Source organism: Neolamprologus brichardi, chromosome 10 (genome assembly GCF_056152115.1).
Source record: "Neolamprologus brichardi isolate AB-2024 chromosome 10, ASM5615211v1, whole genome shotgun sequence".
In the NCBI taxonomy this organism is placed as follows: domain Eukaryota; kingdom Metazoa; phylum Chordata; class Actinopteri; order Cichliformes; family Cichlidae; genus Neolamprologus; species Neolamprologus brichardi.
In genome coordinates, this window is record NC_142113.1 from 17,294,417 (window position 1) to 17,317,762 (window position 23,346).

At 41.4% G+C, this 23,346-nt stretch overlaps 4 protein-coding genes across 6 annotated transcripts; 2 read left to right on the top strand and 2 right to left on the bottom strand.

The window, feature by feature from the left end:
* Positions 1 to 579: 579 nt before the first annotated feature.
* Positions 580 to 6,024, top strand: thsd1 (thrombospondin, type I, domain containing 1). The gene is made up of 8 exons (XM_006800064.3): positions 580 to 756; positions 1,466 to 1,590; positions 2,435 to 2,829; positions 2,917 to 3,517; positions 3,628 to 3,789; positions 3,896 to 4,313; positions 4,422 to 4,959; positions 5,072 to 6,024. The coding sequence occupies exons 2-8, from the start codon at positions 1,539 to 1,541 to the stop codon at positions 5,702 to 5,704; spliced, it is 2,799 nt and encodes a 932-aa protein (XP_006800127.2). The 5' UTR covers positions 580 to 756; positions 1,466 to 1,538; the 3' UTR covers positions 5,705 to 6,024.
* An 816-nt stretch (positions 6,025 to 6,840) lies between these two features.
* Positions 6,841 to 9,211, bottom strand: fgl1b (fibrinogen like 1B). Of its 2 annotated transcripts, none has more exons than XM_035911734.1 (9): positions 9,150 to 9,211; positions 8,950 to 9,036; positions 8,490 to 8,763; positions 8,152 to 8,311; positions 7,940 to 8,037; positions 7,699 to 7,787; positions 7,487 to 7,594; positions 7,297 to 7,361; positions 6,841 to 7,159 (listed from the first exon to the last, which is right to left on the bottom strand). In XM_035911734.1, the coding sequence occupies exons 1-9, from the start codon at positions 9,153 to 9,155 to the stop codon at positions 6,979 to 6,981; spliced, it is 1,068 nt and encodes a 355-aa protein (XP_035767627.1). In that variant the 5' UTR covers positions 9,156 to 9,211; the 3' UTR covers positions 6,841 to 6,978. The 2 variants fall into 2 exon arrangements, with proteins under 2 accessions (XP_035767627.1, XP_006800130.1); XM_006800067.2 differs by having other exon boundaries at positions 7,487 to 7,612.
* Positions 9,212 to 10,031: 820 nt separating this feature from the next.
* On the top strand, positions 10,032 to 16,473 carry tpte (transmembrane phosphatase with tensin homology). 2 transcript variants are annotated; one of them, XM_006800066.3, is made up of 19 exons: positions 10,032 to 10,489; positions 10,758 to 10,848; positions 10,936 to 11,016; positions 11,096 to 11,143; positions 11,245 to 11,406; positions 11,952 to 12,071; positions 12,642 to 12,741; positions 12,833 to 12,896; positions 13,027 to 13,091; positions 13,255 to 13,315; positions 13,401 to 13,482; positions 13,686 to 13,774; positions 13,872 to 13,933; positions 14,029 to 14,109; positions 14,912 to 15,017; positions 15,110 to 15,207; positions 15,289 to 15,384; positions 15,470 to 15,540; positions 15,637 to 16,473. In XM_006800066.3, the coding sequence occupies exons 2-19, from the start codon at positions 10,802 to 10,804 to the stop codon at positions 15,740 to 15,742; spliced, it is 1,539 nt and encodes a 512-aa protein (XP_006800129.2). In that variant the 5' UTR covers positions 10,032 to 10,489; positions 10,758 to 10,801; the 3' UTR covers positions 15,743 to 16,473. The 2 variants fall into 2 exon arrangements, with proteins under 2 accessions (XP_006800129.2, XP_035767608.2); XM_035911715.2 differs by having other exon boundaries at positions 10,032 to 10,335.
* On the bottom strand, positions 15,800 to 22,946 carry smpd1 (sphingomyelin phosphodiesterase 1). Its single transcript, XM_006800065.3, has 9 exons — positions 22,761 to 22,946; positions 22,275 to 22,536; positions 20,875 to 21,195; positions 20,293 to 20,573; positions 19,868 to 20,041; positions 18,705 to 18,876; positions 18,506 to 18,582; positions 18,142 to 18,287; positions 15,800 to 18,060 (listed from the first exon to the last, which is right to left on the bottom strand). The coding sequence occupies exons 2-9, from the start codon at positions 22,491 to 22,493 to the stop codon at positions 17,642 to 17,644; spliced, it is 1,809 nt and encodes a 602-aa protein (XP_006800128.2). The 5' UTR covers positions 22,494 to 22,536; positions 22,761 to 22,946; the 3' UTR covers positions 15,800 to 17,641.
* Between the last annotated feature and the right edge of the window lie 400 nt (positions 22,947 to 23,346).

The following is a 23,346-nucleotide window of genomic DNA, read 5'->3' on the forward strand; positions in this document are numbered from 1 at the left end:
GTTAATCATAGAAAAACGACATATATAGTTTACTATACAATACTGATTAAAACGTTTGATTTTTTTCTCACACTGTCACATAAAGGATTGAACTACAGATCCCTATGTTGAATTTCACATATTTTTCCTGTGGCACTGCCATCTTAAATGTTTTGATGATCCGGGCGCCTGTTAAAACTGATATCGATCTTTGGAATGATAGACTTAATGCAATGCGATCCTTTAACTGCCAGAGCAGGAAATGTATCTTTTATTTATGCCTTTTTTCGTCTAGCATGAAATTTCCCAGAGCTAAAGCACGTTAGAACCAGTTCCACTTCTCACTGCTTCATTTTACCTGCTATTAATCTCAGGCAGGAATAAAAAGGGCGAGAGTCGTTTTGGACGCAAAACGTTCTTTATTTTTTAAAATATCTTCTTAAATGGAAGCTTCAAGGCAGATAATATTTAAGACTTAAGTCATAAACCGTTTAACTGCGTGTCTAAATTCTGAGAGGAAAAGGGAGTTTGTCGCAAACATAATACGCCCTCTTGTTGACCTTACTGAGCGGATCTCTTTCACGCGCTCTGAACCCCAGCGCGCGCCTCTGTAGCGCTCGTGGGGCTGTCATACTTGTCCCCCTGACTGTCAGTGAAATTTATTAGCAGCTTATCTGGCAAAAGAAATTCGCAACGAGCATATGGAGGGACAGTTACTGTGGGTGCTGTGTGGGGGAAAGCGCCGAGGAACCATACTTTTCTGAGTCTTCAAGACACGTGAGTACAATTTGATTTAATCAGACTGCACTACACAAAACAGTAAAGGGTTAGACTCACTATGTAAAGCAACATGCATGCTAATCTAGACTGAAAATCCAGGTTTAGATTCACTAATCAGAAGGTATTGCGCACACAAAGGGCGCTGTGTTTATTCGCGGATTAAAAACCAGTCATATCCTGAAAATATTCACCCAAATGAGCTACACAGTATGAGCACGGGGTTAAAAACAAGCAAACACCAGGCTCCACCTTAACTTTGTATTTGCTTGGAAGTTTGGCTGACTTTATGATGGAAATAATAACTAGTAGTAAATGTTCTGATTCTGCTCTGACTTCAAAAGTCTGAAATGGTCTGTTTTTGAAACAAACAAACAAACAAACAAAAATAAATAAATAAATAAATAAATTCAGCCTACTACATGTTTGTGATGAACAAAGCCCCCTCCCCTCCTTTTTTTTTGAAACCTCTCTTATGTGATGGTGGCAGCTCCCCATACCCATTGTGAAGATGAAAGGAAGAGGAAGACGCCAGTGTAAATTCAGAAAAGTCATGTTCACTGTTCATACTCTAGCCTTCCTGTTTTCCATACATGCAGAAGAGCGCACAGCTTCTTGTACACACACAACTGCTATCTCCTACTTCTCTGTGGATTATCTTCTTGGTTTTTTTGTTTGTTTTATTGTTCTATGATTTCCCCATTTAAAGCTTTTCACAGCGTTTTGATGGTGAAATAGGACGATCATGTGGTGTTGGAGAAGAAGGAGGCACAGGTATCGGAATGCCACAGGCTGTCTCACTGCTGTCCTTCCTGCTAGTGCTCATTGGATATGGTGAGTTTCTACAAATCTATCATCTTACTGCATTTTAATTGACTGCTGAACGAGGCTAATGCGTGGCCTCTTCAGACACCCGCTTTCCTTTGTGAGGATGTGAGGTCCCAACAACAGGATTTACACAATACAGAGCACAATAGCTCTTAAAATAACATGCTACTAGTGCGTTTCCCCCCACCAATAGCACCCTGATTCTTGGCTTATATACTCAAACATGTTTAACTCTTTGTCTGTTTGATATCTATACTTTACTGCTTTTGAACCTGTTAATGTGGACTCCACTGAGCTTATTTTGTTGTTCTGAGCAAAAAACTATACTTTGTGGTTGTTTGGGCAATATATCTAATGTTGGATAAGGGAAATGTATAAGAGGTTTATAAAAGTATTATAATTACACACAGGACACGTTGTTATAAATTATGGTTACAATGTTGTCAAAACTGACACTTTATAAACTCACAATTGAGGCCAAGTTTTACTAGAAAACCCTCTAAAATTTGTAAAATTACCATCAAAAATGAACAGACCCATACACTCCTAGTATTTTTTAAACAGCCACAAATATTAACTCACACTTGAGCTTATCATTCTGATTAATTTACCTAACAAAATGGAACTAGAAACAATCTTTAGGTACAGTAAAACTTTGTTTGCATGCTTGGAAAATCTGGATTTTTAAAAAAAAAATAAATGCATTAATGGTTAACAACAACCAAACTTAATTTTACCCATTGTGGACATATTAAGAAGGTGTATTCACCACTTGTAGAACAATGTGTAACATTTTCTTTTTCCTTTCTCTGTCTTTCTCACATCTACTTGTGTGTTTTCTTTCCTGTAGCTTTTGCAGGGCTCAATATCTGGCCCTCCTTGCATTCTGCCCTAAGCAACAGCAGCGTATTTGTGGACTTCAGCATAAAATCCAACAGCAGCACCATCCGGAGCAGGAGCCTATCTCTCGTCAACACGGAAAGCAACACCACTGTTCTGACCAAGACTCTCCACAACAATCAACCGGCTGGCAGGGTGGAGTTCAACTGCTCCTGCTTCCCGTACGCAGGAACTTTCCGGTTCCTGCTGAGACAAACCAGCATCTCCACTGTTTTCCCTACTAATAGCACAGAGGGCAGTAGCATAGAGAGCACTACCTGGTGGTGGAGTTCAGAACTACAAGTCCATTGGCCAACCTTTCATATTTCGGTGGAGAGAGCTGGGAACCACTCGGGATCCTTTCAGGCAATAAAAACAACATTTCAGTATATACTGCTGTAAAACAATGACCATAAATAATTATCATACTTCTCTTCTGTTGTTTCTCTTCAGGTTGGGATATCCACTAATGAACACTTTCAGGCTTGTTCCAGCGGCATTGATTCTGCTCTCTCACTAGAAGTCAGCTACATGGAGTACAACCAAATAGGTCATAAGAGCATCAACAAGGTCCGAGCCCTCACGCGAATCCCAATCAAACCCCTCCGTTCTCAGAGTGTTGAACTGTCCTGTGCCTTCCCATTCACAGACAGAGATTTCATAAGAGTTGCTCTACGGTCTCCTCACACAGCACAGGAGGTGAAGAGCTCTGGACCGCTCTACCTGTCCCGTTTCTTCTCCTATAAGCTGCTAGTGGAAAATGCCAATGCTTACAAGAGTGGCTGTGAGGGCACTATGACTGTTAAATTGATCACCCCACCCTGTGCTCACATCAATGGGAAAGTATTACTGTATAGCGATGCTGCTTCATCTGCAGAGGAGCCCCCTTCTCCCCCATTGGCCTTTAACTGGCTGACTCAGGGAGAGAATGAAACGGAATTCAACTGCTCCGTGTTTTACCCAGGAAGGAATAAGTACTGCTTTCGCTTTGTTTTCAACTACAGCCGCTCGCCCAGTCCAGCACAGACGTGTCTGGTGGCTTACAAAAGTGCAGGTGAGATTGTTTAGCCCGTGTGTTTTTGGTGTAGTGGAGTGGAGGGAATTTATGTAGCAATGCAGAGTTAAAGGTTTTAAACTACTAATCTGCTTTATCATATCCTGCAGAGTCATGGGGGCCATGGCAGCCGTGGAGTGTGTGCAGCGTGAGCTGTGGAGAAGGGGTGAGGGAACGAGTGCGTGAGTGTTTACTGCCCTCAGGTGTGCGAGGGATGCAGTGCACTGGCATGATCAAGGAGCAGTCCCTGTGTTCATTAGAGGATTGTGTCGGTGAGTTCGTTTACCCTTAACTTGCTCTTTCTAATCTTCAGTATCTTAGATTAAAGCTTTTTCTCTTCAGTTTTGTGTCCAAACTTTGTTTTTCTTTTTGTCCCAGTGGTACCAGCTCCTTCTCCATCTCTCACACCTGCACCTGGAGTTGCACCCTTGGGCGGTAACATGATTGTGGTAGTTGGTATCTCCCTTTGCCTGGCTGTGATTATGGCTACTGTTGTGGTGACGGTGTGGAGAAAATTTTGCCAGAGCCCTCAGTGCAGCTCTGTCCGGAGAAGCTCCATGCATTCTCCTGGAGGGCGCAAGCTCTCAGATGAGGCCTCCATCTGTGGGCACAGCCTACAAAGACCCAGCCTGTCTGATGTTCACAGCCCTTCAGGGGGCGTGGGTGTGGCCGCAGCCCAAAAAGATGGGGCTTTCTTGGGAAGTCAACCTCTCTCACAGACCGTGGTGATACCACTCCCACAGGACCCAGAAAGACTATCTCCCACTGGCCAGAAGGTGTTTCCACCAATATTTGGGTATGTTTTAAAATTTATAATATTCTATCCCAGATGTATCCCTTTTTGTCACTAGCTATTAAAAAAAAAAAGAAACACACAATAAACCGGAAACTATTTTTTGCCTAGGTACAAATTGGCACAACAACAGTTGAAAGAGATGAAGAAGAAGGGCTTAAAGGAGGCTACACAGCTGTACCATGTCTCTTCCAGCCCTGTCCATGACACTGTTGTAGACACATCTGCTTCACCCACCATCTCTCCCATTCCTACACCGATTGGATTTGCTCATTCTGCCTCCCCTTTAGGTCTACAGGGTGATTCTAAACTCAAGAATTTTCACATTGCAGCTCCCTTTTCTGAACCACCACCACAAACTTTTAGGGCCACACCGGACAGACTGAGTCCTAGAGTGGAACTGATCATAGGTCCTCCTGTTGCTGCTCACGCAAGTAGGAGCAGCTCCAAGTGGCATGACCGCACTGCTGACTGGGTAGAGATGGTAGAGAGGAGTGGGCTAACAGGTTTCAGAGAAGGACATGCAGCAGTGGGAAACTCTTATCATAAGAATCCAAATTTCCGCCGGACTTCCAGTTTTAATGATGCCAAACCTCAGGTACCGTCTTTCTCACAGTCCAGACAGTTCAGAGAAAGAAGCCTGACCCAGGTATCTTATAGACTCTTTAGTATGATTTTAATTTATTTTTTATTTATTTATTATTGCTGTAAAACATTTTAGTGCCACGAATGGTCAAGTTTAACCGTTATGTCCTTTCCAGGTGGGATCTCGGACTCTTCCCGAAGGAAGCTGTTGGAGCAAAGGAGGGTGGGAGAGACAGCCATATCGCTCTTATCCAATTCCAGAGCATGGAGCTTCAGAGTGGGCTAGATCCAGACTACAGAAAAGTGACCAGAGGAAGCCCTGGACAGAGAAACCAGTGCTTTCGCACATTAATGAAATCAAACATGCAGGAACCAACACAAACACAATTTCAGCATCTGGGACACAGGGTAAATCTGACTTTAATAGCACAGCAGAGAGGAGGAAGAACAGTGACCAAGTTTCAGGGATCGGGGGTCCCGCCGCAGCACCTGTTAGTTCTCAGGGAGTGAACCAGTTGAGTTTGGATCGGGCTGAACAGAACTGGAACCGTCGCGGCCCCTCACCAATTCAGAGGAACATCCTGGCCCGGAAATTAAAGGAGGCTCAGTCCAACTCTGCAGCCAAGGGGCGCAAGCGCAGCTCCAGCTTTACTGCTTCATCCTCAGACCAGAGGAAAGGTCGCTGCCACTCTCTGCCCGTGACTGAGGAGTACACCAGCAGTGATGGCTCTCCCTACAAGCTGAGCGAGGCAGAACAAAAGATGCTGGATCTAGATCTGTCCTCGTCACATGTATGGGAGGAGGAGTAGATCACAAACTACAGCTGAGAAAAACTGCCACTGAAAATCACATTTATTCTTTACCCTTCACCCTACATCTCTGTACCCACCTATGTATTGTAATGTTACAGATTTATCTCTATATGTTTTTATCTTTTAAAGTTCTTATTTTTGACTTTAGTTTTGAATTTTTTAAGGTTTTGTAATATTGTTACTGACTTTGTGAACTGGTAAAGTTTTATTTAATTCACTGTATGCCATTGCTGAGATTTTTAACACACTTTGGAAATACATTTCTCCTCTGTACTTCAACAGCTGGTACAATAAACCTGTCACATTTTCTAAATGCACTCTTAAAATCAATACCTAGACCCAGATAATGCTCTAGTTTTATTTCCACATAACTGTATGTATTTCTTTTATAGTGCTGCCAAGTCTTCTGCAATTACAGTACTCTACAATACTGGAACCGCACCAGCTACACTAGGCTTCTGTCGCAATGGCCACGGGCCGATAGCTAAATTGGACTCGAGAACGGGGATTTAGCAGGTTGAGACGGGAACGGAGCGGTTGCGTTGGTGATCGGCGTGAATCTCGCTTTGAGGGAGAGGCGGTGGTAGTCCAGGGGAGTAGTGGAAAGGCTGGCAGACCTGAGTTCCGCTGTGTCCAAGGTGGTGAGTGAGGCTGGAGGGCAGGCAGGTGAGGGTCCTCGTATTCCTTATGATAATCTAAGGAGAGCTGGAATTGAGGGTGATGACAACGAAGGTCCAGAAAATCTGAAGCACATGAAACTAAGGTTAACAATGAAAAAGTGGCAAGAGCGTAAAAAGCCGTCGAGTCAATACCAACGTGAGGTCGTTGACAAACTGGCGGTGAAGGAGAGTCTGAGGGTACCTTAAATCCTCAACCTGATTGCCCCAAGTCAGTCTCAGGTGTGCAGGACTGCAGCAGGGAGATGGCTCCGCCCAGGGGTGGAGACCAAGGAACTCAGGTGCCTGATAGCACTTTCCAGTCGAGTCTGCAGATCCTGACAGCTTCACTGTTTAATGTGAGATCTAAGCAGTGTCAAATATGTAATGAAAATTACACAGTTGTATCCATTGTGACTATGCTTGAGGACAATCAAATGAACATCAGAGAGGTGTTATGGATGAAATGCTGTTTATTTTAGTGTTTGGTTAATAGACACTTTACAGAAAGAAATGCATACAATACAGTATTACTGATATTTGATAGAAAATAGCAAAGGGAGAAATTAAAATATGGCAAAGAATGTTTGCTCTTGTTTTTTAGCGTTTAGGTTTTTAAATTTCGCCCGCTCCACTGCCCACGGCGTCTAGGAAAACCAGAGGCCGCACCTTCATGGTGGTGTGTCTAAGTGAATACCAAAGGCCTTTCCAGGTCCCCCAAACAATGCCGTCATCATACTCGGCTTTGTACTTCCCTCTGCGATAGAATTTTCCATTTAAGTTGGCTGCATGACATCTGTAGATCAGAAGTTAAGGGCACAATGTCAAAGGTAAATTTTCCAAATTACAAAACCCGGTGAAGAGACAGAAACTTCATAATCACATTTGAAGTGATGCAGACTCATGAAACAGAAAGGGTGGGGACAGCCTCACCTGTTATACCACCAACCTGCTTTATTCTCCTGGGCACAGCTTCCCTGGAGGTACCGGTCGTTATCCTGTCAACCACCGGCATCAGTGTTTTCACATTCATCATTTGCACATGAGTAGTCTATTAGACGTGCTGTGAAACATCAACTTGCCATCTTGGAGTGGTAATGGTTCTGACAGATCTGTGACTAACCTGATCCCTGGTGCTGAAATGCATGCCACTGAGGCAAGAAGACCACTGCTCCACCACACCCCTGCTTCCACTGAGAGCATCTCCGGCTGACCCACTGTACTGCCCATACTGAAGACGATATTTATCCTGGAATGAGCATTAGAACAATAATTCCTGGGAGGATCGTTATACTTATGATTCTAAGGAAAAGCTACACAAAGTGTTATTCTCACAGCCTCATCGGTGATCCTGAAGTTGTCATAAAACGCATAGCTTCTCTGTCCATCCCAATCCATAAGATCGATCTTCACAAGGTTCTTACCTTTAGCACAAAAAAGACACAAAGTAAAGTTGGTAAAGGAGAAGCTAATAAGACAGGAATAGAACTTTTTAAAAATCATATGCAACATATGAATGAAAAAACACATACTGGGTTCCTATGTGAAGCATTAGTGCACAATGTCACCTGCTGACCTTCTGAGAGCAGAGAGTAAATATGTTCATTGCCCAACCAAAACTCGTCATTCCACAGTTTGAAGTCGCCAAAGCCATCTCTGTAGTCCACCCAGTCTCTGAAATGAGAAGTAGGCTGGCAGTTGACTTCAAACAGAAAACTCCACAAGCTTTATCAGCATCTGTGGGATCTTCCCCCCACATGCTGTGGGCAACTTCTTCTGCACAATTACCTGTGAAAGTCAACTCTTCCATGCCGGCGTTTTTGAAACACTGTCCACCCTCCTCCATCATCCATGTCACAGTAAACTAAAAAGGGCTCCTGATGTAATTTGGGTCTTATGCGGTAGAAACCGCTTGATGGTCTCTGTCTGTCGAACAGTTCAGAACAGTCTAGAAGAAAGACTAAATGCTTCAGAGATTGCTGATTAATATTTTTACATTGACATTTTGACTTTGTGTTGCATGTCGAGTAAAAAATAGCTGTGCATGTGCAAAACTCAGTGAACTAGAAATAGAAAAATGCGTCATGCACTGTAGATTTGCACCAAACATAGTGCGCTTTTCTTACCTTTATCATAAACAATTAAATTGCCTGTCGGTGGAAGTGGTTTAGTCAGCGTCATATCCAGTCCATCTAGTGCTGCGCTCTTGTTGTGGTTTAAACCAGAATCGGGGTCTGAATCAGCCTGAGGTTTGCTGTTAGACGCAGCAGGCTGAAACGGACGGAAGTATTTGTGCGTCTGCAAGTGCTCAACCTGCCATTTTCTGATCAAAAGACTATTTTCCAGTTTCCTTATGCTGCGCTTGAGAACAGCAAACTCAGGCCCGCACGAGTCTATTGCCTTAAAATAAGGAAGGAAAAAAATACCTCTGTTTTTATTCTGATAACACACAGAGGAAGCAGTAAGTAATGCATCACAGTTTTTTTTCTACACATCTAGAAAAAACACCATTTAAGGCATAGATTTTCAGTTTTCACAGTCAATACAAAAATACATGAAAACATTTGTTACAGAGTAGATACATACAGACGGCTGTGAAGAGGAGACCAAGACTGGGCACAGCAGAGTCAAGAACAGCAACACTGGCATGACTTTTAGGAAAAACCACATTGTCTAAAATAAACAAGACAATTTAGATTAAAACTTTAAGAAAAATCAAAAAGTCATCCAAAAATGTAAATGCTTTTTTTTTAACACCTGAAGAATCTCGAAGCCACAAGCCTTACCTTCATTTCACAAAGCTTCCCTTGTTTTCTTCAGGTTCAGTGTTCTCTTCCCCTAAGATTTGTCAGCATTATTTATAGGCTGGGCTAGTTCTGCATGTTTCACATTAGAGGATTCGGACTAGAACGGTCTGGCCAAACACTGAACTCAGGTCAGTTTTGTGCTTTCTCCTTCATAAACCATCGCATTGTCTTGAAAGTAGAGCTGATCTCAGAGCTGCAAATAGCTTCACTGACCGAAAATGTTGAAAGAGCTCCATTCTTTACATACCAGAAGCGCTGCTTGTGGGGTTTTCCTTTTAAATATAACACAGTGATCTATTGGGGGGAGACAATTGTTCCTAAAAAAAATTACATTCTTTTTATATAAATTTCCTACTTCAAACACTAATTTGTGCAATAAAGTAATGCAATATATGATTTCTTAGTAATTTCATAAACAGCAGAGCATCCGGGTGAACATTACCCAGGGCACTAAAGTTATAATATTTACACATATTTAATATGCAGTGGTATAAAACACGGGAAAGGTGCAAACTGTAGTGTAGGAAGTCAGCGTGTGGGAAGACGATAAATGACCCTCTGCATGTGAAGTAAACACGCAGAGGGTTGTTGTAATAAAAGATGATGCAAGGGAAATGGGTCAGATGGAGGCAGACTATGCGCTGTGGCGACCCCTAAAGGGAGCAGTTGAGGTATTTTGTGTTTTCTATGTATTTATTTCATTTTTATTATTATTATTACTTTTTATTTTTCTGAATATCATACCCAAATATCATGAATTCATGACAAAAAACAAACAAGTGACGCAAAAGGCAGGAATGTTCTATTTCGTTTTTGGCTAGTCTATTAAAACCAGATGTTCCAAATTAGGCAGCCCGTTGGGCTAGTTTAGTAACTATCGGCGGTTTAAATACGTCTGTGCAGAAGGGTTACCGTCAATGTTTTTGAGTCAAAGTAAGCTGAGGAGGAAATATGAATAAAGGGGGGGCATTTTTTCCTCCTGTTTTTTCTTTTTTTTTCTACTGAGCTGCAGGAAGTTCGAAACCGCTACGTTTGCAAAAACGATGAGGAATAGTGGATGGATAGAAAAAAATCCACCCGGTTAACCTTTGAACCGTCTTCCTTTGTCCCCGGGAGAAGTCACAAGACGAAGTCTCGTATAATTTGACGAATGACAGTCCCGACGGTAAGCAGGCGGTGGGAGTTTAGTTTAGTTGGGCTTTTTGGGGGTCTGATTTGTTGTGAACGCGTCAACGCTGCAAGGAAAGCAACAGGACAGTGAATGGTGATCACACAGACTGTGGACCGGGCGGTGAAACTTTGTTAAAATTTACCCAGAGGTAAACATAATGAGCGATTCCTTTCTTGAGCAGTTTCTTTGTACGTGCTGCAGCTGAATGTAGTGGTTTAGGGACGCGCTGTGGACTCCTGCATCCTGCAGGTAGCACCGGGAAATGCGTGAGAGGCTGGTTTGAAGAAAAGCAGCGTTTTAGGACGATGACACAAAGTTTATGCACTCTTGTCTCAGTTGTTTCCACAGTGTAACCACGTAGCATCGCGCTGAAATGGGTGCACTCAATCTTATCACGCTTTTGTCTCCAAATGCAGAAACTCCACGTTCAGGACAAAAAGAGAAAGGAAACAGAAGCATCATGTCCTCCGTGTACTTTAGCCCAGGGTTAGACTCAAGTGTAAATGGGTGAGGTTTTTATTTATTTATCTCTCTCTCTATATCATATAAATACATATATTTATGTGTCTTTGTCCGTAATCTCTGTCTTCTCAGAAACATTACAAAGATGGAGAATGCTAAAGTAGAGATTGATGATGGAAAGGAGGAGAGTGCACTACCAGACACACCATACTAGTAAGTTTACAGAGATCCAATTTGCATAACCCTTCAGCTCTACATACAAGCACATATAACCCTGTCCCCTGTTTTGCAGCAATCTTCGGAAAAGGATAGCCCCGTTTGTCATGTCCTTTGGCTTTCGGTGAGTGTGTTTTTTGCAAATTGGAAACGGGTACACCCCTACCTGGTTGTCTTATTAATTAAGTGGATGTTTTATCATCATTCGCATGTCTTTCTCTCCAGTTTATTTGGAGTAACACTGATCATAGTGGACTTTGTGCTGGTGATTGTGGATCTCTCGCTGCCAGCCAAGAGTAGAGATGCTGGAAATGCGTTAGAGGCTGTGTCCCTCACCATCTCTTTCTTCTTCCTTGCCGATGTCCTCCTGCGTGTCTATGTGGAGGGGTGAGTGAGAAACGCTTGTGGGAGTCTAGTCGTTGTTTTCCGCACCTCTGTAACCATCAACACCCGGTTGTGAGTAAGAAGTCATGCGCATGAGCCAGCCTTCCAGGAAGAATAGCCTCTGTTCTGAGGAAGCCAGTGGATTGCCTAACAAATCAGACAAAACGTACTTTTGCAAAAGTAATTTTTTGCTGACACTGCGCTAGAAGTCTTCACATTGATGCGGTGGATCGCGATATAGTTTGAATCTGTAAACATCACAACTGTTTCCGTGCTAATGTGAGAAAGAGAAATGTTTAAAGCAGTGATTCCCACCGGAGTTTTGAATCAGCTGAAACCAAGTCTGGTTTGTCATTAAACAGGAAGTTGTGAAAAGGAAGTCAGACAGGAAATGTTTTGGGTTAGGGATTAGGAAATGTAATGGCACAGTCATCAGAGTGTCAGAGAAATCACTGAATATGTCCATTGCATGATCTGTGCAGAGTCTTTCTCCAGCTGTATACTAATTGTCTTGTGTCATGTTTCCACTTATCTTGGCCTCCTTTTAGATTTAAAGTATACTTCAGCTCCAAGCTGAACATCATAGACGCCTGCGTGGTGATAGTCACACTGGTGGTCACCATGGTCTACACCTTCTCTGACCTGTCAGGTCCCAGCCTCATCCCCAGGTACATGTTTGCTCATTGCATTCCCATCACAATAGGAAGGAACAATTAAATAATTAAGTATGATCTGTAAATAAGCATTGTGTTGGATAAGAAAAATGCAAAAGGGGCCACTTTAATGAGCATATCATAGTATAACACATTTAATATTTGAATTTAAAAAAATCTTGTATTTCTTTTCCATATGGGAATTTACACCCATAGTCCACCTACTTGTTTTCTCTTATGATTCCTGACTGACTTCATAGATCTGTGTACAAACTACTCCAAAAAGAAAGCAATAGAGCAATGTTTTCAGTAAATTTGCAGTTAGCCATATTGTACTTTAAAAACAAAAGCAAAAAAAAAAATTGAAGTTATTTTTTTTTCTTATTTGGTGGTGAAAATCTGAGAATGAATGACTGACTTGGCTGATTGTCTAATGACTGTTTAGCTTAACCATATGGTTTTAAGCTACATGCAGTAGCTGCATAGAGTATCGTAAACCATATTACAGATTTTATAATCTCATTTTGAATGCACTGGACTTCGAACACTTGGAATAATGATTCACTTTTGCAATTTTCCTTTCAGGGTTGTGACATTTCTCCGCTTCTTGAGAATAATAATCCTCGTGAGGGTTTTCAGACTGGCTGCTCAGAAGAAAGAGCTGGAGAAAGTCACCAGGAGGATGGTAAGGTCGTCACTCTAGACACAAACTGGACAGTTACAAGTGTTAGGGTTGGCATCAAGAAAGAACACTGGAAAAATTGCTTATTTTTCAGATTTCTGAAAACAAGCGGCGTTATCAGAAGGATGGATTTGACCTCGATCTTACCTATGTCACAGGCAGGTGTTTGCATGCTGTATGAATTTAAAAAAATATGCATGTCAGGAAAATACATTTTGAGATAAAAAAAAATTATAATAATAAAAACATTTTTAAAAAAATGATTTTGCATTTTTACCCACTCTGTAGACCGTGTCATCGCCATGTCTTTCCCCTCCTCTGGGAAGCAGGCCTTCTATAGGAATCCAATCAGGGTAAGTGTGAGTGGCCTTGGATGCGGACATGAATTAAAATTAATTTTGCCATGCACCACCTGCTTCATTTTACAAAAATAATAATAACGTACACAAAGATCAAAATGATCCCAATCACAGTTACCATTGGCTTTTAACTGACTTCTCTTCTCTCTTTGTGCAGGAAGTGGCAAGGTTTCTAGACACTAAACATGAAGGCCATTATAAAGTTTACAATCTTTGCAGTAAGTGTGCACCACCTTTCCTCACATGCACTGTATGCCCTTTTGTTGAGGATTACAAAACAGCGTAGTTTCTTTTTGTTTCCAGGTGAGAAAGGCTACGACCCCCAGTTCTTCCACTACAGGGTTGAACGGGTGTTTATTGATGACCACAATGTCCCCTCCTTGGAGTGAGCACGGTTTCTGTTTCATATGTGGCCTTTTCTTTAATCTAGATCTTTTTCTTGTAGTAAACCTATACCAATGTTGAGACTTCAAGCATTTCTATAAATGACTCAGATCCAGGAAAAAGATGCATCGCAACTGCATCAGTTCCAGTGCTAATTAGTATTTCCACACCTTATTTCTTTGTTCTTGTACTGGATTGTTTCAGGGACATGCTCAAATACACAGCGAGCGTGAGAGAGTGGATGTCTGCTGATCCCCAAAACATCATTGCGATCCACTGCAAAGGAGGGAAAGGTAACATTAGTGAGCTCTCCTTGACTCATTATCATTGGATCACTTATTTGAAAATATGCGTCTTTTTAAATGTGAATTCTACTGCTCCCTTTCCCAGGACGCACCGGTACTATGGTGTGCACCTGGCTTATCGACAGTGACCAGTTTGAGAGTGCACAGGTACATCTCTCTTACTTACTTGTGAAACTAGGGTAAAAAGATAAATGCTTTAAAACAAGGCTATATCCTTACATTTGTTTCTTTTCGCACTGAAGGACAGTCTGGAGTATTTTGGCGAGCGGAGGACGGACAAAAGTCAGAGCTCCAAGTTTCAGGGGGTGGAGACTCCCTCTCAGGTAACAACAAATCATCAAAAACTCTTTGTAGTGAAGGCATTTGTTCTTAAATGTTCCATTTTTAAGATTACCCTAAAGCTACTTAAAGAAACCCTCTAATCATTATGATGAGCAGCTCCATGTGGCAGAAACACAAAAGCAATACAACGGCCTTCTTCACATGTGAGGCGACTGGATTTTTTTTCCAAAATTTGTAACATCGCCAGAGAAGGTTGCCAGGTTTTGGCCAAACCTTTTCTAAGAAAGTATTTGGAAACAGCCAGATGGTTCTGTCTTACAAATCATTTGTGGGAGATTTTGGGCGTACCTGTGAGACATCGCTCTTCACAACCATCATCAAAACAAATAGTAAAGGAATGTCTTTTGGAATAAGTATATTAGAGTTTTAGGCACTGGTGAAATCAATTCCAAGAAGCATAAAAGGGATTCTGGAGTCTCAACATCTTCTTAAGACAGCCTGTTGGAATACACGTACAAAAACTAAATGCTTGCTTTTTTTAATGGTAAATGGACTGATTCTTATTCTTTTCTACTTTCCCAGAGTACTCAAAGCGCTCTATAGAACATGCCAAATTCACACATTCACTATCTTCTATGCTTTCTAACCACCATTCACACACATTCATACTCCGATGGATGCATCACAGAGCAACTTGGGGTTAATATCTTGCCCAAGGATATTTGGTATGCAGACTAGGAAGAGCCAGGGATCAAACCACCAACCTTCCAATTAGTAGATGACTTGCTCTACCTCCTACAGCCACAATATGTTAAAAGGTTTTGTTGTTTTTGTGTCCTGCAGAGCCGGTACGTAGGGTACTATGAAATCATGAAGAATAAGTTCAACAGACAATTGCCTCCACTGAAAAGCCTCAGGATTAAAAGCATCCGTATCCACTCCATAGCAGGTAAACTAGAAAACCTGAATAATGTTCGTTTATAGCTGCACCACCAACGGTGGCACATATGAGCTTTTTTTTCTCCCTCTACTCCTGCTCAGGTGTTGGTAAAGGTAATGGTAGCGATTTCAAGGTCAAGATAATTGTGAGAAAAGAGCTGGTGTTTGAGTGTGTGTGTGCCAAGCAGGAGAACTGCACGGTAAGTCTGTCACACACTCACAAATTTACACAACAGGATTGAAGAGTTTTAGCATTTTAACCCATTTATGGGTTTTGTTAGGTATTTCCTGATGTGGGTAATAACGCAGCAGTCATCAGCCTGCAGAATGGACCTGTGGTTGAAGGAGATGTGAAGGTCATGTTTGAATCGAGTGCAGTGAGTGCTTACTTATTCACCTTTCACCTATATTAAAGGAAAGCTTGTGAATTAGATTCACGTGATCTGTTCTCATCACCCTTAGGGTCTCCCGAAAGGATATGAAGATGTTCCATTCTACTTCTGGTTCAATACATCCTTCATAGAAGATAACAAGTGTGTTTCTTTTTCTATTTCAGCAGATCAGAGACTGTTTTTTGTATTCTTTTGACTGTATTATAATGACTTACACTCTCTTTAAACTGTCCTCAGGTTGTTTTTACCCAGGGAAGAGCTGGACAACCCACACAAACCAAAGACCTGGGACCTGTACAAGGAAGACTTTGGTGTCACTATGTTCTTCTTAGAATCTGAATAAAAGAAAGATGGAAAAATGGGAAAACCTGTTCTAGCTTTAATGATGCATAATGAACAGAAATATGCAAATTGAACACTAATTAAAAAAAAATGCAGTTTTGGTGTTAAAATTGGCCAGAGGAATACCGCACATTTACATATGTTTAAATGTTGTGATCTCAAGTGTTTACAATTCTCCGCTTTACAAATAATGTAGACTAAAATTCTACTCTCAGCTTTTGCCACTTAAATTTGTGAGACATGGAGAATTACCAATACACAAAGAATAATGTCTGCATTTAAATTAATCTGTATGTGCAGGTACTTGTTTTGGTGTATGTAGTAAAATGATCAACATTTAGCATTCATGAAATTATAAAGCTATATGTGGCTTTTCTTTTCATAGCTCAGTACTTTATTTGTGAACTATTTCCCAATGCTGTTAAATATTCAGCCCCACTTGAGGATTTATTGAAACCTAAAGTAGCCTAGGTATTGGTTAGGGTTAGAATTGTCTTTGGTGGAAATGTGGAAAAGGGAGAGAGGAAGCTAAGACATTGCTAACGAGAGCTCAGAAAAGATGTTAGTCTCACAATGATTTATAATTTGAGCTTTCAAAGCAGCAGCTATTGTAGAAACTGCTTTGAGTTTGATGAATCAAGGGTCACTTCAATGCAAATAACGATTTGATGGCAGTGTTTGTATCAAATTTCTGAAGAACAAAAAACTGTAATAAAGTGTTGGAGCTGTGCATATGTTTGATTAATTAAAAATAAAACATTTTAATTTGAACTCAATATTTGCCCCTCACAAATAGGTAACGAGCAAGTAATTTTATTCACACTCTGTACAATCGCTTAAATTACTGCTTATATTACAAGCACTTTCCTGTTACACCATTAATTCCCCAGATTTGAGGAGCCAAACAAGCATGTCAGATTTATTCACTGCTAAAGAAAGTGGCTAAAAACAAAGTGCAGGCAGAAGTAAACATTAGGAATGAAAAATACTGCTCTTTGGTTGGCTAAAAGATGTTTTTGCTGAGGCAGAAAATGTTGCACATAAAGGTGGATTACATAAAGCACAGACCTAAAATCCAAACAATGGTGCTGACGAAGGACTAAAAAAAAAAAAAAAGATATTAAAGTGCCAAAACATTTCTGAGTCACACTGTGGGACTGAGATTAGTGTCATCGCCGCACAAGAATAAGGTCTGCCAGCAGGTGTCTTTCTGTGTGGAGTTCGCAGGGTTACTGTATGTGTGTCGGTTCTTGTGTCAATGTGGGTGTGAATGGCTGCCTGTCTGTGTTAGCCACAGGCTTGCAACCTATAGAGGGTGTACTCCACCTCTTGCCCCACGACCGCTGGACAGGCTCCAGCCACTTTGCAACCCCAAATTATATAAAAAGAAGGAAATTAATGGATGACTAACATTTCAGAGGGACAGAGAATTAAAAGATATAAGATTGCAAGAATCAATAAGTTCATATTTAACAAAAAAAAAAAAGAAAAGGCACTGGCTTCAAAAGAACTGCTTAAATCATGAGAACTGAAGAATCCTTGTAATGCCTAACACTGTGTGCGCTTCAGAACAATTTTAACCACCCTTTTCACAACTGACATCAAAGAAAAGAGGTCAACCGTCCCACATTCATGTAAGCGAATTTAAACACATTATTAGTGATGAGGCACAACAAATACTCAAGTTGGGTTTCTAAGTTCCACATACGTGTGAACATAATGAATAATAGGTCAAGTGACTTTATGAAACCACACCTATAAAAAAAACAAAAACAAAAAAACAACAACAATCATTGTCCATCTGCAACAGAGGATGATTTGTTTTTGGCTCAGTATCATATTTAGTCATATTGCTTTCCCCCCCCCTCACCCTGCCTTTTCCAGGCTAAACTCCATCGGGTCAACAGAGAGTTTTTGTGGCAGCTCTGGCTAAGCTTCCTTTAAAACCATTAAGGTAGTCGCACTGCTTCAGGTCATCATAACGCCCACTTCGCAGGTAGCACAGTATACCGGTCTTACAGACCTCTTTGCAAGGCTTTGAGACGTGCCCTTTATACCTCAAATACCAGAACTTCTGGAAGACAGGATCATCATTGATAAAGGTCCCAATCAGCCGATTAAAATCGGAGGGGAACAGAGTAGACAGACCATAAGCTTCAGTGGCACGGTACAGTAGTGTCCATTTAGGATCCTTTTGTGGACTATGTGGTGCCCATGGACTGTGGTTTGCCTCTGTAAGGTTCAGGATGTAGGTTTCATGGTCGAGCACCAGCCGAGAGCTTCCTTGGTAGTTCCCATCAACATAGTAGACACGGTATCCTGAAAAGACATATTTTTGCTGCGTGTGAGTGTGCTGCCTATGAAAGGCTGGAAGATGACTTAACTCAATTATTAACTCACCTGGATTAAGGCTAACATAGGTAGTGACACTGGGAGCAATAAACACTACCCCCAACGGGCGGGTCATGGTTTCCTCATCATAAAACATCTGGAACTCATCCAGGTGCGTATGGCCAAAAAACTGTCCAGTGATTGTACTTTCATACCTGAAGAAAGGATGAGAGAGTAGTTTACCAAAGAGAAACCAACCAATTCATCTCTGTTCACATGCTTTCAGATGCTGAAAAGTGTTTCTGGTAATAAGCCAGCTCTGTATCTAGCTGCTGTAATTCCAAGAATACTGCTTATTGAGATTTAGTTGCATTGATCAGCATAACAGTTTCTACCAGCTTCATAATAAATCTTCAGTGACTACTGCAGCTACCTGTTGACAATGTGATAATAGTTCCAGCTCCAGCTGCTAAGACAAAGGCCAGGTGGGATGTGACCAATGATATGTACCTACAATAAAGGAGGAGATATTTTTAAAGAAAAATAAACGTTTTCTTTTGCTTAATAAATGAGATCAGAGGTAATTAAAATAAGAGAATCCCAATGTCACAGTGTTAAATGATCAAACTCACTTTTTCTCCCTTGTCCTCGCTGGCCTGGAGAATGTGTATGAGCCACTGCAGCTGATCCCCGGGATCGGTGGAGTTCACCATCAGCCAAAAGTTTTCTCGTGCACAAAAGTTCATATTGAGAGAGACCAGCCTCAGACCAGGCTGAATCTGCACTGTGTAGAATCCTCCATATCTGTAATTACAACAGGACATCTGAATGACTCAAAGTCAAATGAAAATAGACATTATCAGGCTCTGGGTCACTTATTGCAACTCAAAGTGTTGTATACACTCACTGGCCAGTGGAGGCAAAGTTGAAGAAACCACTCTGAGATTATCTTTGTGACATCATGTCACAAATAGATCGATACATGCTTTGTGTTATTTATACCAGAGTCTGACTGTACCATACGAATATCACACCAGAAATCAAAACTCCTCATACCAGGAAAACTTTTTTTCAATGTCCAATTTTGGTGAGTCTGTGTAAAATGTAGCCTTAATTTTCTGTTCTTAGCCAACAGGACTGGGACCAATGTGGTCTTCTGCAACTGTGGCCCATTTGTATACCATGGTTGTAACAAATGGTTCTTTAGGTTCTTCTCCGACCTCTGGCATCAACAAGGAATTTTCACCCAAAGAACTGCTGTTCACTGGGTATTTTCTCTTTTTCAGTCCATTCTCTGTAAATCCTAGAAATGGTTGAGTGGGAAAATTCCAACAGATCAGCAGTTTCGGACATAATCACACCAGTCCATCTGACACCACCAACCATACCACATTCAAATTAAATTAAATAACCATGTTCCACATTCTGATGTTTGGTTTGAACTTCAGCAGACTGTCTTCATCATGTCTGCGTGATTAAACACACTGAGTGGCTGTCATGTGATTGCCTAATGAGATAGTTGCATTAATGAGCAGTTAATCAGGTTAGTTGCTGCTATGTGATTGGCTGTTTAGATATCTGCATTAATGAGCAGTTTAACAGCTATACCTAAAAAAGTGGCCAGTAAGTGTATAAGAAATACTTTCCATCACTGGTAACCAGTCAAAGTGAAACTGCATCATAAACACAGTTTCCTTGTGTTCCAGTGTAAATGCTTTGTTACCTACGGGTAGCTTTAACTGCAATACTGTGGAAAAGGACATTCACATATAATAAAATCATAAAATTCAGTAACCTTAAAGTCTTCAATGCCTGATCTGGCAACCACGGGGCCCATTCCTCTGCCATTTGGTCATATAGCCAGGAAGAGGATCTGTTGCCATGAATATAGGGTGGAGGGAAGCTGTTTACTGGTGTGCTCTCGTGGTTTCCTACAGCAGGGTAAACCATCACATTAGGTCCCAGGTGTCTGAGGACAAAAGTTAAGAGTCAACATGAGATTGGACCAGTTCATGATAGCGCATGACAAACTTATGACTGGACAACCCTATGAATGTTAACATGGTCTGAGTGAGACTACAGTGTGTTTGTAATGAATGTAGCCATAAACCGGAACAACATATATTGTTAGTTTTATAATATTAAAACTACTCTGATCTGCTGTTTTATGAGTTAAAGTAGCACGTATCTAAAAGTCAGTTAAACTTAAAGCAAACTTACTTGTGGATGAGTCTGGAGATGACAGTAAGCTCTGACAACTGCTGCTCCCTGGTCTGTGACCACACATTGTGTGCTGGTATGTCTCCAGTCCAGTAAACCCAGTCCCATGGCCCAGCTTTGGCAGCATTTTCCAGAAGGTTCTCCACTGTCCAAAGAGGCAGGTCACACTTTCCATAAGTTCCCCAGTGCCCAGCCTTCCTCCTGCTCAAGATTGGAGAGGCTGAATTGTTACGACAACACAGAGGTTCCTTGCAGTCTGCAGCACTGCCGACGTCATATTCCTGTCAGGAGGAACAAAGAGTAATATTTTTTTAAGGCACGAGTTAAACCAAAACAAGTCAGGTGATCAAAACCATAACACTTTATGCTGAGTCAAGCCGAAAATATACAGACGCTGTAAATCACTAACTTTAACCTTGTTTTTAAACAAGCGTATGACCTTAATATAAAAAGGTTTCATATACACACCTACTGACAGACACACTTTGAGGGACTACTACACAAAATTAGGACAAGAATAGCCAAGTTTGCCAGGATTTCACTTCGATTTCAATTTTGGCTCTTTTCGTTTCACACACTCACCCTGTCCCAGTGGACGTCTGTGAGAAACAGGACTCTGCTCTGTGGAGAACCCGGTTTGGGAGGAGAGGGTGGTTTAACGGGGGGCTTAGGAACATTTGGCAAAGTGATGTTCCAAGGTGCATACACATCAAATTTGCCACAGGAAGGGCCCACCAGTATAGCACACGCTTCAGTGGGCCACAGAAATGACTCCTGCAGGGCCCTTATGAAGTCATCCCTGAACAGCTCAATTATATCCCGACAGACTTGCTCATCAGCCAGATGGAGACGGATACACGCCTCACCTACTGCACGTGCCACTCGCTCTTCATTTGCATCACTCTGGGGGAAGGGGTTAACAGAGAAAAAAAACAAGATCTTAGAGGAGGAAATTAAGAAAACTAACCACTACATTTGAACTTCCTGCAAAGCAGGCCAAGCTAAAATTTGTTTCGAACAATCTGAATTTAAACTTGCTCAAAGAAACATTTCACAGTACGAATATAAGTCACAGAATTTAAGTGCAGCATCTGCACTTAAACAGGAGAATATGCAAACACATGTGGTTGAGGTCAGCAGCTACAGCTAACGATAAACATGTTATTTGTGGTCAATAGAGACCACATGACATAGTCTAAGGACTTTTATGCTAAACACAGAACACAGAAGAAGCAGAGTGTCATACGACTTGTATCATATACCACGAACATTTTTAAACATTTTATGCTCTGCAATAGCAGTAATATTCTCTAATATAATTGATGATTCACATTTGGAAACATAATGGGAACTGCTCAGATTTATTGTCTTTTTAACCCAATTTAGCTGTACCAGAATTGAATAAACAATAAATAAAAGACTAACTGTGTAAGAAAAGTCCCTTGTTCAGTTTAGGAAGTTGGACAATGTGCAATAAATGGAACAAACCACACATCACAAAGAAGAAAGAAAAACAAACAAACAGTTAAACCAGAAGCATATGTTGATCTCAAATCTAGTCTTCAGCCATCCAGTTTAAATGTTTCTACTTCTCAACATTAGAAAATACACTGATGTAAATAGTAAAGGGAATATACTAGAAGCACCTCTCAGTATTACATGATGCAGGTTAATATGGAAAACATAATCTTCCTGCATAGCATTTTATGAGGCAGCTGCAGTCTTCCGACATTTGTTGGACTTTGCTCAAGATTTTCTACGGACTGTAAAAACGTAAGCTCTAATTATACATTTAGTCAAAATGCAGTCCACAACAACAATTAATGTATAACTAAACTTAAATGCAGTTTTAATACTCCAGTAAACGTCTCCTAAATGTTTTTCACTTTTTAAACAAATTACTTCCTGAGCTGATCTAAGGACCGGATGGTCTGTTGCACTTGTGCAACTTGTGGTTTAATAGGACATTTTTAACACATTACCAGAAGGGCAACATCAACAATGGTGAAGACAGCTTTGCAGACGTAGCAGGTGACATTTCTCCAGTTGAATCTGACACTTGAGTGGCTCAGCTGCTCATTGAACACCCGGCTGGGGTTTCCGGAAAGCTGTGCTGGATGACAGGAGCCAAACAGTGGCAATATCAACACCAAAGAGCAGGTTATCAGCCCAAAGGAGGGCGGCTGAGAGGAGAGCCTCATGGTCCAGACAGCAGGTGTCCTCAGAGAGCGTTTGCCTCAGCCTCTGTACAGGACAGCAACACAACAGGCACAACAAGAACAAAACAAGGATGGGTGTCAAGGAAGTAACACTTACTGTCGAGGTGCTTAACCTAACACTTCAGCTTCAGCTTCAGAATAAATGACTCACAAACAACCGCAAACAATATTCCGCTGTATGTCAGCTACTAACACAGCAGCAGCGAGAACACACACTTAACAAAGCTAGCTACTCTTCTGATACCATACCTCTGAATATAACAAAGTGTCGCAGTTTTCCCTGAGTGAGAAGCGGGAAGGTCAAGAGCGGCCCAGCTCCCACGTCCACAAAGTGCAACGAAATGAGCTCGGCAGCCTTCTTTCTTTGTGGATGTTCGCTACAGCAACTGCCAAGTTTTAAGTCCGACTGTCACCTCAGCGGCTGCTGCTGCTGCCTCTGACTTCTGAAAAAGTCAGCTGACGCGTCACGTGAGGCCGGGTTCACTCGTGCGCCCCCCCTCCTGTTTTCTGATTGGCCCACAGTCTGCAGCTGTCAAATGAAGTCAAATAAAGATTATCAAAGCTGAGGTCACGCGCTGACCGTTTATATTTTTAACCCCCTTTTGACCAAATTCTTCCTTAATTACACAGTGGCTGAAGTCCAGAAATAGCTGCCTCTGCAAACTTTTATAAATTTGGGACTATAAATTCAATGTGCTCAATGATCGTCAGTATATTCTGCTTTATGTCCGCTATCTTAAAATAAAATCAATAAAGTCTTAATTTTGGTCAAAACAGTTGCAAGTTGCTTATTTCCTTTGTGTGTGCATGCGTTACTGATTCATAATTTATTATT

What these genes read in the sequence shown, in the direction of transcription:
- smpd1 (XM_006800065.3), bottom strand. Translation starts at nt 22,493, where the DNA reads ATGAGGCTCTCCTCTCAGCCGCCCTCCTTTGGGCTGATAACCTGCTCT. An exon ending in ATCTCCAGACTCATCCACAA is followed by an intron (nt 20,042 to 20,292) that starts GTAAGTTTGCTT and finishes TTTTGTCCTCAG; the next exon opens with ACACCTGGGACCTAATGTGA. An exon ending in CTATGTTAGCCTTAATCCAG is followed by an intron (nt 18,061 to 18,141) that starts GTGAGTTAATAA and finishes ATGTCTTTTCAG; the next exon opens with GATACCGTGTCTACTATGTT.
- thsd1 (XM_006800064.3), top strand. Translation starts at nt 1,539, where the DNA reads ATGCCACAGGCTGTCTCACTGCTGTCCTTCCTGCTAGTGCTCATTGGA. An exon ending in ACCACTCGGGATCCTTTCAG is followed by an intron (nt 2,830 to 2,916) that starts GCAATAAAAACA and finishes GTTTCTCTTCAG; the next exon opens with GTTGGGATATCCACTAATGA. An exon ending in GAGAAAGAAGCCTGACCCAG is followed by an intron (nt 4,960 to 5,071) that starts GTATCTTATAGA and finishes TGTCCTTTCCAG; the next exon opens with GTGGGATCTCGGACTCTTCC.
- tpte (XM_006800066.3), top strand. Translation starts at nt 10,802, where the DNA reads ATGTCCTCCGTGTACTTTAGCCCAGGGTTAGACTCAAGTGTAAATGG. An exon ending in AGAAAGTCACCAGGAGGATG is followed by an intron (nt 12,742 to 12,832) that starts GTAAGGTCGTCA and finishes CTTATTTTTCAG; the next exon opens with ATTTCTGAAAACAAGCGGCG. An exon ending in TCCTTCATAGAAGATAACAA is followed by an intron (nt 15,541 to 15,636) that starts GTGTGTTTCTTT and finishes AACTGTCCTCAG; the next exon opens with GTTGTTTTTACCCAGGGAAG.
- fgl1b (XM_006800067.2), bottom strand. An exon ending in TCTCCTCTTCACAGCCGTCT is followed by an intron (nt 8,764 to 8,949) that starts GTATGTATCTAC and finishes CCTTATTTTAAG; the next exon opens with GCAATAGACTCGTGCGGGCC. An exon ending in ATTTCAGCACCAGGGATCAG is followed by an intron (nt 7,362 to 7,486) that starts GTTAGTCACAGA and finishes GGTGGTTGACAG; the next exon opens with GATAACGACCGGTACCTCCA.